This window comes from Ammospiza caudacuta, chromosome 5 (assembly GCF_027887145.1).
Source record: "Ammospiza caudacuta isolate bAmmCau1 chromosome 5, bAmmCau1.pri, whole genome shotgun sequence".
NCBI lineage: Eukaryota > Metazoa > Chordata > Aves > Passeriformes > Passerellidae > Ammospiza > Ammospiza caudacuta.
The window spans coordinates 63,985,756-64,000,405 of record NC_080597.1 but is presented as its reverse complement, the minus strand read 5'-3'; the positions used below and the strand labels follow the sequence as shown (position 1 = coordinate 64,000,405).

General features: G+C 38.5%; 1 protein-coding gene across 2 annotated transcripts in view; it reads left to right on the top strand.

Annotated features, from left to right (window-relative positions):
* The window catches only part of PRKAR2B (protein kinase cAMP-dependent type II regulatory subunit beta), a 75,340-nt gene that overhangs the window by 50,132 nt on the left and 10,558 nt on the right, over nt 1–14,650 (top strand). For both annotated transcript variants that reach the window (XM_058804947.1, XM_058804946.1), the window contains exons 3-4: nt 7,334–7,386; nt 8,455–8,538. In XM_058804947.1, the coding sequence (XP_058660930.1) occupies nt 7,334–7,386; nt 8,455–8,538 (137 nt within the window). The remainder of the gene's footprint in view (nt 1–7,333; nt 7,387–8,454; nt 8,539–14,650) is intronic.

Here is a 14,650-nt window from a genome sequence, read left to right as displayed (position 1 = left end):
GTGTGCATCTTTGACCCAGCAATGAGTGTGCTAGCTGTGATCCAGAGTGCTTTGAAGCAGAGGAAGGTACTAACTAATTGTGGTCTAACACATCACAATTATCACTTTTAAGTACTAGATAATATTAAGACACTTGTGCAAAGGTGTCCACTCAACTGAGATAAAGTTATCCAAAAATGTCTTTTGGGGGGGTTCTCATGTTTCTTCAAATGGGCTTTCATAGTGGTCAGTAGAATCTTGATGAAACTTCTGCTTCATTGCGAGAAATTTTAAAATATGAATAAACCCCATGTGGACTTCTAAAGAGAATCCTTGTGAGGTTTTATGACTCACTATTGGCATGGACCTCATTCAAGATGCTACATGTTATGTTAGATACTTTTTCAGAGATGATTGAGGAAATAGCTTGTCGTTCAACACATTAGAAATAGCACTGGTAGCAGATGGCCAAGAGAAAATGCTGTAGGAAAGTCGATTGTGTGACTCTGATTTCTTGCAAGTGTGTGGTGCAGGCTGGGCAAGGTCTTCCAGCTCTGGCAAAAGGAGGGTTTTGTTACTGAGCTGTGTAGCTGAGCACAGCCCTGGTGTTTGGTGGGTGATGGTGACCATGAAGCAGCGTTTGGGGAATTGCAGCCTGAGCACTGACAGCAAGAGTAGGTGACTGTCCTTCACGAGCAGCTGATCCTGAGACAGACTGTCTTGGCAGGGCTCCCAAGACTCTGATTCAGTCAGTTCCTGCCTAATGAACTGAAGACCACTTTCCTGATAATTTAGAAGAAACAAGCTGCCTGGATTTCATCCAGCTTCAGATTTTTACACTGACATTCTGAGCACATAGTTATTTGTGCTAGGTAGTTGACTGCTCAAAAGTCATTATCCCCCAAGTCATGTGGATTGGAGGGGAAGTTTATTTTTGGTTTGTTATGTATGAGGAAATCTCTACAATATGCATGTCTCTCTGATTGCCAGACCGCTTTTTCTGAGTGTACATACTTTTATTCCAGCTTGGATGGCACCTCTAATGTAAACATTCTATGTCTGAAAGGGTAATAACACAGAATTGCAAGGTATCAGGCATTCTGTGTATTCACCTATTATGCCTAGATAAAAGTTTCAGTTTAGTGACCCCCTCAGGAGTAGGCACTTCACAGACTTTTTTAGAGTATCATGGACGTGATAGCCCCAGCAAGCATACTTTGTTCCAAATTAGTTTATACTCAAAGTAATCTAAAATTCTTGAAATATCAGGGTTTGGCCCAATGGGTCTCAGCAACAGAGCCATTTGGTATTGCCTTATATCATACATGGAAATCAGATAAATTTTATCTGTCTTATTTCATTGTACACTCAGATAGATGAGAGGGTTGAGCAACCTTTCTCTGGGCTGTTCTTCAGTCCTTATGTTTGCTCACAGCTCTTCAATGGCATCTTCCATGTGGAAGATCTTTCCAGTCAAAACCAGGAAGACAGAAATAATAATGGTACTTGATAGCTGTAAGCCTTGAAGTTGAGACCATGACTGGGTATTTCTCACTGCTACCACCCCCAAAGGGTTGCTTTTGTTTGAAAAAAACTACTTATGGAATTGGAGTTCTGGGGCGCAGGGCTGTCTTTGTAATTCTTCTAGTGCTAGAAACTGGTGAGATGTCAGAAAATAGACTTCCATGTCAGAAAATTTGGAGGTCCAGTAGTGTTTGTCTAGTTTGGAACTGCCACCTGCTCTGCAAGGAGTGTCTGTGTACCGTATTTCTCATGCAAGAGAAGTAAATCCTGACAAAACAGGAAAAATCTCACACTGTCAGTAAGTCACCCTAGAAATTTCCATACAGTTAAACAGGGGAAGTGATGTTTTTACTGTATGAGGGAGTGGGCATAGCTGCCATAGACAGGAATGTTTATAGGGATGTATGACATGCTGTAGCCACAGCAGCTGGAGATGATCTGCTTCCATGCTCCAGCCTGATAGTCGTGCTGGCAAAACTGAAGTCTTGATTTGAATGTGATGAAAAAATATTTTCACAGCTCTTCTTCTCTCCAAAAATTCTTTCTAATACAATTTCTGGCTTGGGAGTTCTATAGTTAGGAAAAAATACACATATAATGATTGGTTTCCCTGCCATGTTTTGAGTAAAATACATTATTCAGTGATTATATATTAATTTTCACTGATTTCTTTATTGATAGCTTCATTTCCTGTTGCATCAAGGGAGCAAGAGAGCATGACTAACATGTTTTCTGATCTTAAAATTGCCAACTGTATGTTAATTTTCATTTTAAAATTCATTTATGGCTGGAGTGACTGTACTGCTGATTTTGAATGTAGAGCATATTTACCAGGTGAAAACTAGAACATAGACTTTACTTGGAGTGATGAGTTAGAAATTATCAAAGTTTACCTCTGTCTTGCTGACAAAGCAATCCATCTAGAGTAGTGCACATATTTCAGTGCATGTGTATTCTCATAATACACTGACTTCTGACAGTTCATTTTTCTTACAAATACTTTGTCTTGATGTATTTGAATTTGTTGGTTTTGTGTCCATCTTGGGGAACTATATGTGAAACATAACCATTTGCTGGAAAAGCTGAAACAAAAAATTAATTTCACTTAGCTGAGCTTGGCAACCAGTGGAGAAGTATGTACAGTGTTTGTACCACTATTTTTTAATGCCACAATTATGTGTGGGTTGAAATCTGTCCCTAAGAATAGCAGTAGGATTGCTTTTTGAGCAATGATGTGAATATTGCATTCAGCAGTGGCACATAGCAAAACATGGCAGGGCATCTGAGCATGGTAAAGGATCATGGACTGAGTACTGCTGGGATGTGGAATGAGCTAGAGAGGTAAAAAAATAAAATATTGAACACTATGAGTATTTCAGCCACCAGGAGTGTGCAGTCATTCAGAATAATTAATGTCTGTGGTGCCAGTCATTAGTCATGGCCATGGTGCCTCAGGCAAAAGAGATGGGGGCCACAGACTGTCTCCTTGGAATACATGAAATAATGCAGAAGGCATCATGCTATTACTGCATGAGCAGCCTGTCATCATCATCAGAGGAGGAATTCCTTTGATTTCCAGGAAACACATACTAAATGGAGAAGTGGGGGAAACCAGTCTTGCAGCTTGTTGTGACTACTAGGACTCATCTCAAAAGGGATAGGAATTGCCTCAACCAATAAACCATCTTTTTAATTAATCCCATTTTAGTCTGGGCAGGTAATGCAGGTCAGAATAATCACTTTGTAGAAGTGCCTGTTTCTCTCCATTGGCTGTGACTGGAATCCAGATGATTTGTGCAGGTGGTGCATGGCTGTGTAAAAAGCATCTCAGTTCTGGATGATTCTCGTGTGCCAAACCCCAGTGTTCATGTAATAAAATTCAGTGAACCATAGTAATGTCAGAAATGGTATTTTAAGAAGCAAAATAAAATGTATCAAGTTTTTCCATGAGACATCTAGTGGTATGCAGTTAGAAATAAATGTGCAACTGAAATAAGAAATAAAGGAAAGGAAATTTTATATTTAAAACAGCAGATTCACAGCATTGGTATTTTCTTTGTGACCCAAATGAAGACAAAATAAGTACAGATTTGTAACCAGAAAAAGTAAGTTTCTTATCATAGATGATAAGAATAAATTCGTTTAGAATTTGGGCCTATGGGCACTAGTCAAGAGAAACTGCAGTTCTTAAACATTGTACCCATGACCACTGATAAACAAGAAATATTTAATGAAGGAACCTGCTGATGGTAGCTACTGGGACTGACTGAAATGCATTTCTAGCAGAGAAGAGTTGTGCAGAGACACAGGCTGACCCAGAATAAATACCTCAGGAACATACTCTCTTTCTGGACTGATCCTGCTACATGAAAGGGACATAAGGTGATTCAGGATGGGCATGGATGAGAAAAAAATCAATTTCTTTTGTGTGTTTTGGAAGACTTAAATGTTCAGCTGGGCCCTCTGAGACCTGTCAGTTCTGGCATAACAGTATCAAAGCTATTAAATGAAATTCCTGACTTGATTTAACTCTTTTCACATAGAGGTAAGGACAGGAGGTGCCTGTAGCTCAGGCTGAAGCTCACTCCATGCTCCCAGCAGCACACTGCACTGTAACACAGATTGTGGGCTCCCATGTACACATGCGTGCACTAGGGCACAACTGAAACAAAATAGTCATTTACATTGTGATGGGTTATATGGTGCTTGCTTGGCATGTTATTATTGTTGCTCTTTAATGAAATCCCCTGAAGTTTATTTCTGACAAGATTGTAGTAACTGTAGTACCATTAAGCAGTCTTTAGGAACATTTTGTTTATGTAGAAATAAATTATTATAGTTGTTCAAGAGATTGCAGACTTCCTTTTGTGGGCATTTGTAATTATTTGGGACCAAATCCAGTTTCCAGTAAGCTGGACAGGAATCTCACTCAGTTCCAGAGGAACTTGTGTCAAATTTCTTTTGGCTTTTGAAGATGCCGAGCTTTATAAAATTGAGATTTTAGTTGAGTGCCTCATACAGGGGGGACCAAGACTTTCCTTAATATATGCAATGATGTACTTTACCATGAAATCTTTGAAACTGGATGTGGTAATGAGGAGGTTGATGGGTCTACCTGGTTACTGGTTCATGAGTTGTTTGTATAATAACATAGGGAGTATGGGGAATAAACAAGAGGATACCAATGTTAATCCATGAGCAGTACTGTGACTGAACTGGCCTAGCAAAGACAGGGTGGGAGGACAGGGAGGAGGAAGAGGCTGTTGTATATTTGGTTCAGATATTTGTGCTGTGACCCAGCTGTAGAGGGAGTTGGACATACAGATGCTCTATGAGTAATAATAATAATAATAAGAATAAGAATAAGAATAAGAATAAGAATAAGAATAATAATAGTAGGAAAAAGCTCATGGGCTCCACTGTTATGCAGGCATTGCACAGACCACCAAACAGCTCAGGTAGGTGGGGATTTTTATTGTCAGGGTACAGGTGATGGTGAAAATGAGTGATTTTAATAAACAGTCACCTGCTGGAAGCCAATGAAGGAGAACACCAATGTGCTTTGCCATGCACTTATGACGAAATTTTGAGTCAGTGGGAAAAGTAATCTAAAGGGGAGCTATTATATTTCATACCAGCTCTAAGGGAGGAACTGTTGAAGAATTGGGAGAGAAAAGGCAGGCTGAGTGAGAATTACCCTGCAATTGACTCTCACATTTCAGGAAGGGAAAGAGGTAAAAGAATTAGAACAACAGGTTTTGAGGGACTATGAGAGGAGAGTGGGCAAAACCTCTTTGTAAGGAGTCTCAAGAAAAAAAGTTAAAGAATTGTTTGTTCCCCAAAGAAAAATTATAGAGAGAAAAAAATGAAAATTGAGACAGCACAGGAAAAGGACAAAAAGCATAGTAAAATAAATCTGTCTGAGATATTAGAAGCTCATTTATGTCAAACACAAGAAGGAACAATGTACAAAATTAAAACTAGTTTGGATTATTTAGAACAAATACAAAAGAATAACAAATACAAAAGATGCAGAGAAAAAAACCAAACTAAAACACATAAAAGAAGCTAAGACCAAAAAAATGTGTACAAGGAAAGATTGTGTACAATAAGTACATGAGGAGTAACAGAAATAGTTCTGAAATTATATTTTTAGTAGGAGCATGTTCGAGGAAAGTGTTGCTCTACTGATTAACAGAAGCACATTGGTCTTCACCAGTGTTATTTTGAGTATATGGAAAAGAGCCTAGAACAGAGAAATGACAAATCAGAGAGTACTTAATGTGTTAGGTGTTCCCAGGTTAGCTGTGCCTCAGATTTGCTATACTTGGAAACTGGAAGAATTTTCTAAATTAGTCTCAGCCCTGTTAGCAGTTACCATTGAGAATCTGAAGAGGAAAAATGAGTGTGAAAAATAGAAAAACACATCCTTAAAAGGAGGCAGGAGCTGTGGATGGAAGAGTCCTGTCACAGATTTGCAGATCATTTTTGTTCCTAGAAAAATTACAGACAAGTATTCATTTTGTAAATACCTGGAGGGAAGTAACAAACAGCAATCAGCATGGATTTGTTGGAACTGTCTAGTACCCTGTAACAAGAGATTAAAATCTGTGGATAAAAGAAAAGGAGCAGATGCCCTACATTTTCATTTTAAGAAATGAAATTCTGAATACTGTCTTACAAGAGTCCCCTATAAACAAGCCAGGGAACATCAAGCAGTATTTATATGTAAGTTACATGAGATAGAGTTGCACAGCTGTGTGGATAAGGTAAACCCCAAGCAGCTACTTCTGTTTCACTCATGTATTCCACAAGAGTTTATTTTAGATACTAATATGTTTTTTCAGCAGTAATCTGGATTATGTTTTAGACAATATGCTTATTAAATTTGCAGTTGTCACAAAGCTGAGAATGAGTTGGAAGGATGCCAGAGAACAGGATTAGAATTGAAAATGATCTTGAAATGGCTTTGAAAATAAAGGAGTATTTAGCAGGTCTAAGGGTATGGTGTTATACTTGGGCAGAATAGCCATAGACAGGCATAGGACAGATGGTTAAGCAGTAGGTTTTGAAAATTATACATGTCATAAATATTACACACATAGAAATAGCCAAGGTATTGAAGAAGGCATGGATGGATGAGAAAGACGTAGCCTGTAAAATTTAAGGAGTAATTCATCTGATGTACTCAGTGCTCTGCTTGGTTCAAATACTGGGACCAGTTTGAGCAGCACATTTCAATAAGGATATAGCTAATTAGAGGGATTTCAGGGATTGGCAATAAAGATGGTTAGAGAGCTAAAAAACAGGACTTGTAAGGAAAAAAAAAAATCAAGAAACATCTTAGAAAGTAAAGGGTAGGTAGGAACAAAAAGTTTTCAAATATGTGAAAAACCCCAGCAAAGCACCTTGAGCAAACCAACCAACCATCCAAAGAAACACACCCTAAACCACCTCAAACCTACACAGATGAAGGGAAAGATCTAATCTCTACATCCTTTATAGATAGTTTAAATTATAAGAGAAAGAATTAATTTAGGCATTGAAAAAACATTCCTGACCATTAGGTGAGATACTTAGAACAAGTTAGGTGAGAAATTGGTGAGTATATTAGCAGTCTTTCAAAACAGGGCAAGCATATCCAAAAATGATACAAAAGTGTATCAGCTTTGTTTCATCTGCAGTTTGGAGTTGAGTTGCTCTGGACCCTCTCAGCAGTTTTACATTACTGTGTATTATTGCTGTGCCACACAATGCATTCTCTGTTCTGTAAATCTTGTGAAACACTGCTGTAATTGGAATTAAGATTATGCTTTTTCTTTTATTTCAGTGTGTGCAGAAGCTTACAATCCTGATGAGGAAGAGGACGACGCAGAATCTAGGGTACTTCGTGCTTAGAGTCAAATACTTTTTCAATTCTCAGGCATTAAATTTAGGAGGAAAAATGTAACAGCTTTACAATTTCTTTCCAAAAACTTTGTTATTATAATATACTTTAGTAACCTTTTGGGAGTTTGTGTTAAAGGAACATTTAAAAATTCTCTGTAATAGTCACCCATGTAGGACTTGATGTATTATTCTTAATTACCAAACCTGTGGTACATGGTTAAGGAAACATTTTTGTGCAATTATATTTACCCAGTGAGCACCTGCTTCTAAAAACTCTTATTTGGTGTCCTCATAATCTTGCAGTAGTTTCCTTTTTCAAAAGGCACTGTAAAATTGCCAAGATTTTTCAAGGTACAATGTGACAAATAATGAACTGTATTTATTTCTTTTATTTGTGTCACTACTTAGCTTTTAAGATGAAATAGCATGAGTTTCAAGAGAATTTTAATTGTTTATATTCTGCCTAATTTTCAGGCTTGTAACACTGTCCAAAAGGTTACGCTATGGTATTACAGCTATACATAGCATATCTTGGGAAGATTATGAGTTCAACAACTTGATTGACACTCAGATAACCCAGACACTGGTAATTTATAAATTTCTGGCTCACTCAGATAGTGTCAAATCTGTTGTTTACTCTGTGAAACTTGTGATATAAATTTAACACAGATACTATTTCACACAGTATTCTTTGGGAAGTAGTCGTGGCAAATGGCTGAATGTAACAGTGGTGTTTTTTATAAAACATGCATGCCCCAAATATGATTGGAGATTGGTAGCAATAGTGTAGATAAAGGTGTCCAGAATGGCTTGCAGAAATGAACTGGATTCCACAGGTGTAAAGATCTTGTGAGCTTAAATATAGCAGTGTTTCATTTGCTGATTCTAGGGTGATACCATTTTATCATTGAGTGTTTATTCAAATCCTGAAGGTTTTGAAACTAGAGAGTCATGAATCATGGCCAAAATATTGTGTAAAATGCTTAGTTGAATTAGCTCAGTCCTTCAGCTAGTGCTACTGTATGATAATCACTCTAAGAGCTTTTGTGTTCTACCGCTCAGATTATTCACCCCAAAACAGATGATCAGAGGAACAGGCTGCAGGAGGCGTGCAAGGACATCCTTCTTTTTAAGAACCTAGACCCGGTAAGAAATTCTTGGTAATGAACATCATTTAGCAGTGCTGCTAAGAATTGTTTCTTTTGAGCTTTGGAACAGAAATGTACAGATTTGACTTCTGTAACCTCTTCAGTATACTTTCTTAACCATTTAATAAATTCCAGAAATTTTTTAGAACTGATACATCACATATAGAGACTTTTGTTTACTTCCACAAGTGATAATATTGAAATATGAATAAGTTCATTCATTAAAATGGATACATTAATCATGTTAATTATTGTATTCTCTTATTTTAAATCTTCCTGTACACTGATGTCTGTAAACATATCAGTTAACTGGAATGTGTAAGTTTTTTTCTGTTAGTTACTTTTTAGCATCAAAAGGTGCTGAGTGCTCCATCAAAACAGAAAATTACCCCCAAAGCCTTCAGTTTAGCTATGGATGTAATTGAACAAGTGAATTATGAAATAGAGGGAAAGAGAAAGGTAGCAGTGATGTGTTTACATTATTATTTTGCATAATATAGATACCATAAAAAAGCTTCAGGTAATTTTCTTCCACGCAAATAATTTCTTTCTGTTTTGTGTAAAAACAACCATGAGCTTTTAAGAAAGCCTAAATGTACTGAATGAATGATCTGGATCAGACAAAGGTGATAATGCTACCAAAGAAGCACACAGGATTGTTTTAGGGAAAAGGTGAGTATATCAATCAGAACTTGCATACTGAGGTTAGGATGACTCACAGCATCCCAAATGCTTTCTCAAGAGATTTGTTTCAGTGCTGTCAAGGGAGGGAGCATGGGGGAAAGAGAAACAATTATGTAGATTTTTAAATATGAGAAGAGAAAGTTTAAAATTTGATTCAAGAGGGAGCTAATGGAAGGACCAGCCTGCAGCTCTGTTTGGAAGTCAGGTGCTGTTACAGAAAATGCACATTAATTTGTGCTGCAGGCTTCCAGCTCCTGCTTCTGTCTGCACAAAGGCTGAACCCTGACCTGAGTTCTGTTCCCCTAGAGGCCCTGAGGAGCAGTGACCACAAAGCCCCAGCTCAGCAGAAGCCTGGAGTTATTGTTATGGAAAGGCATCAGGTCTCCACATGGGTGCTCATACATGTGCATTTTTGGGACAGTGGGATCCTGACACAGAAGGTTTCCTCACTCCCTCTTGCTGTCTGGTTAACAGGGAGTTAATCAGCTGTTCCACTGTACTTGTTCAAGCTAAAGCCATGTACTCATCTTCCCTTCTGCTCCTCAGTTATTCTTAATAGCTTCAGGGAATCAAAGTCATTTGTGGGCATCTGGACATGAAACTGCTTTATTATATATTTTCCTTATTGTTGGTGTGTCCTGGCTTCCATTTGGCTGGGCCATCATTACATTAGCCTGCCAGTGGCATTTTGGCAGACCCCTCTTGGTTAAGCTCTGAGCATTTCTCTCTCTTATGAGCCCTGCAACACGATGGATTATTGTGTGCTCCTAGAACCTGCTGTGGTGTTAACAGTGCTTACAGCATCAACCCTCTGGATGGGATCTGCTTTGCATTACAGGCAAGAGCTAGAGCTTCTGTCTCAATGGTCATCAGCCACCTGCTCTGTGGGCTGCATTGTAATGTTGTGTAGGCATAGAGCACTAAACTGCTCCAGTGTGGGCACCTCATGGACTTTTTCCAAGGATTAATTCTTCCAAGGAATACTGAGGGATTATTTCCTCTGTTTATGAAGCTCTTCTCAGGACTGTGCTTGCTGTCTTGATACTGATGTTTTGAACTATTTTTTAAAATTCTTCTTTTGAATCAGTTCCTTGTATTAGCTAATAGTTCCCACAATCTGTTCCAGGTGTTTAGCAGAAGGCTTCTCATCTGAGTTCTCCCTTTGAGGTGTGCAATCCAAAGCCTTGATATGTGCTCTAGGGATCTCCCAAGTCTTGTTCACCTCCGTTTGCTCAGATTGTCCTGTGGATTAAGAACACTTCCTCCTGCTTGAAATCCTTTAAGGCAGCATTCTGGAAAGCTGAATAAGATAATTTCTGTAAAAGAGTTTTCCATTACAATAATTTTACTCATAAAAACGCTGGAAAACTACTGAGCTCTGAAGGGAGCAAAGATATTAAAATGAAGCCTTCTTAAGTCTGGCTTGTTCCTTTTTGGAGCCAGGATCTGTAGTCCCTGGGGAACTTCTCCCACTCCTCCTTCTTGTTCTGCTTCTGAGCAGCAACTCAAGGGCTCTGCCACTGTAGCTGCAGTAATTAAATATTCCTGTGCCAGCTCTCTTCCTCACCTCTGCATCTCCATGAGAGATGCTGCAGTTTACAGAGTGGTGTATTAGCAAAAACCTCATTCATCTTGAAGAGAGATAATATCTTCTGCTGCTAAAGCTCAAGTCTCTGGAACAAAAGTTAAGCTTTGTATTGATAGCATCTCCTGCTACCACTGTTGTGGGTTTTGGTTGTTTTTTCCTTTGTATTGAACTTCAGCTTCTTTCTGCTGTGGTTCATGTACGAAAGTCACTATTTCAGAGGTCACTTAGAGGGGAACAGATGTAAAAGGCTTAATGGCTTTTCCCTGATGGCCTTTTAGAGGGTGTCAAATACCATTTTCAAATACAGAACAACATGTCTTGTCACACAGTAACATGTCACACAATCTCTTACAATGTGATCAGAATTGCATTCAGTACATGATGCTCAGTGAAGTCCCCTTTTCTTAACACTTTACCCACCTTCACACACTGTATTTTAATTGGAATGGAAGGATAAGATAAGGCTATCACTAAAGCCAAAGGAGAAGTTGCAGTAGTTGGGAGTGATTTAAAGTTCTCTGCTCAGCGTGTTAATTATAGAGGCCATTTGAAATTACAAAAGCCATCACATAAAATAAAAACCCAGCAGAACCAATTTAATGTAGGGCTAAATGAGAGAGGAGAACCTTCAGCCTTTGAGACAACTTTAGGACTTGCTATACATACACAACACTGTCTTGAGCCCTCGTTTAACTATAGTAGTTTTTGAATAACAGGTAAATTTGCACATATATATATATATATATAAATATCAATATTTCACATATTGTCTGTGATTAAAAATATAATAATGTAAAGAAACACCAGTTCTCATACATTTCCCTGAGCAACATTCCTATGTTTTAAAGGCCAACTCTTAGAGTCTAAAGTCTGTGAAGTTACTCGAATTTTATGGAAACTTTCTTTAATTTTGTACATGGATGAGGATGTGAATGGCCAATGAATGTGAGTTCAGTAATGTGTTCCTTAGTCAACTCCCTTAAATAAAAAGTACTTTTAAAGAATTGATCTTGTAGCAATTTTTTGCCTTTCTGAGGGCTTAATCATTTGCCATCAGTTGCTGTCACTCAGTATCAGTTTTTCATAGTGTGTTACAGTTTTGGAAAAATCACTTCAAGAGAAGAATATGAATTGAAACATGCTTTTGCAACAAGATCAGGGAAGGAGGTTTTGCAGAGGTACTTGGTTACTTTTTAGAGGACCAGATCAGGAAAGAATCAGGAGACAAGTCTATTCAGATGCTTGTTTTCTTTTTCCTTTGCTATATTAGATTTTCTCATTCCTCTTCTAAAGTATCTCTTCCTGTTCATCTTCCCAGGAAAACCTCTTCCTCTTAGAGTGTTGTTTATTGTCCTTCTCAGTTGCCTGCCTCCCCGTTGCCAGACACTATGATAATCCTGTTTGCTCCCAGGATTGCCATGATGTGCCAGGCTGGTTACTCTGCCTGCTCCCTCCGTGGTGCTCCAGGTGCTGGAGGTTGCCACAGTGGCTCTGAAGCTGCTCTTGGCCTTCCACTTTCACTTTGTGTAACCCAGCAAGGAGAAAACAAGATGATGACCAAATGTCTTCAGCCCTTACAGAGAACAAGCCGGGAGCTGCTCTCACTGAAATTTCTCTCTGTTCACCCTAACAACTGTTTTATCACCAGGAAGAATAGCAGCAGCTCATCTACTGGCCAAGGAAGCCTACATTTTTCACAATACAATTCAGAGTTGTTCTTTTGGTTTTGTCTTTTACAAGGAAAATGTGCTGGGCTGATTAACAACAGGCTATTTGGTTTGGAAATTACAGCCTATAGGGCAGCAGTTAAAAACCTGATGAACCTTTTATCAGAGCAAGAGGCTGGCTCAAGGGGCTGATACCATCAAAGCTGAGCTGTGTCCTTGCACTTACAGTCTGAATCCTTTCTTTGGCAAAAATTCACAAGCAGTGCAAGCAGTGTTAGAGCATCTATTCTCTTTCAGAGAAGTTTCATATTGGAGAGCTTTGCCCTGCTAATGCTTGTACAGAATATATAAAATAGGTCTTGACCCTTTTCTAAAAAGTAATAAATTATACATACTGTTCACAAATATGCAAAAGCAATTTCTGGGCATATTGCCACTTATGTACCTGGAGAATTAGTGTAAGACAGCACAAATATTGATTAATCACTTAGAATTTATTAACTTGAAGGAAGATGAAAGAGAAGATAATGTAACTGTTTTATGAATAGTGGAACCTTATACTTAAGGTCAAATCATTCCTTGAAACCACTAACAGAAGATTCTCATGCTGCTGTCAGGTTCTTAAGAATTTTTGGGAAGAATTGAAACTACAGATTTTGGAGCAATTAATGGAAATATACATTTCCCCCTCCCCCATTCATACATACATACATACATGTATGTGTGTGTGTGTGTGTGTATACACACACATACACACATATACACATTTATAGGTATATCAACTGTGTGTATAATATATGTAACTGAGCCCAGAATGCTTGAACATATTAATACTCATAGAAGACACAAAGGTGGTGACACTGAGGTGCCCTTCCAGAGAAGGGCAGTGGAGCTGGGGCAGGGTGTGGAGCACAATTCCTGTGAGGAGCAGCTGAGGGAGCTGGGGGTGTTCAGACTGGAGAAAAGGGGGCTCAGGGGGGACCTTGTTGTCACTCTTGCACTGCCTGATGGGGCTTTGAGCAGGTGGGTGTTGGTCTCTTCCCCCAGGTAGAAGGACCAGAGGAAATGGCCTCAAATTGACCTAAGGCAAATTGACCTAAGGGAGGTTCAGATTGGATATTAGGAAAAATTTCTTCACTGAAAGTGCTGTCAAGCATTGGAAGAGACTGCTCAGGAAAATGTTTGGGTCACCATCCCTGGAGGTATTGAAAAGATGTGCAGATGTGGCACTTGGTGTAGTTACAAAGGATGAAATGTTTTACTGAGCCTGACTGGTGGGCACGTGCATGATATTTGAGAGGCAGAGTACTAATTTAGCATGTAACTGTGTGGATGAAGGTTAAGGTGTATTCTCAAGGAAAAACTATTGCTTAAAAATATTGATTGTACATTGAAATACAGATTAGAGTCTTTGATGGTGAAGAAATGAATATCTTTTCATTAGTTTACAAGTGGATATAACACAAGGGAATTAAATATTTTGAACTGGATCAATATTGCTGCTAACATTATTGTCAGAGTTCCCCTGGAGTATATGGGCATGGTTTTGTTTTGAAAAACAAATGTGGAGAGGTGTAGACATGTATTCTGTAATTTATCTTCCTCTACAAGGTTCAGAGTTGTTGATTTAAGAAGTACTTTTCTTCCCATGGTTTCCTTGCCTGTGTTTTGCTGACATTTTCTACCTCTCTCCCCCTCCCCACACCCAGCCCCCTTCCTTTTCTGGGTTTGTCATTGATGAGTTAATATCATATTGAATATTAATTTGTTGATATTTCAAATTGCACAAAGTGAGGACAAGGTGGGCAGCAGGATGCCATTTCAGCTGGGGCTCATTTTATGAACTCAGGGACCACAGAAAAACTGTGAATTTGCTTTGTTCACATTATAATATTCTAATGTTTTTAGAAGTCATATGAGCCAGGGAACTACAGGCCAGTCACAAAAACCCCCTTCATCCTGATTCCATTTTACATGTATTTTTGAAGGCAGAACTGCTTTAAGGAAGAAGAACATTTAGACTGCACCACTTTACAAAATACTAGAATTAATTCTGTTTATGAAACAGATCTGCTTTTTAATTCTAAAATTACTTATCTTTATTTTTTCAAAATAACAACAGAGGATGCCAGTAAATTGAGCCTCAGTCTGGCAGAGATTTCAGAGGATTC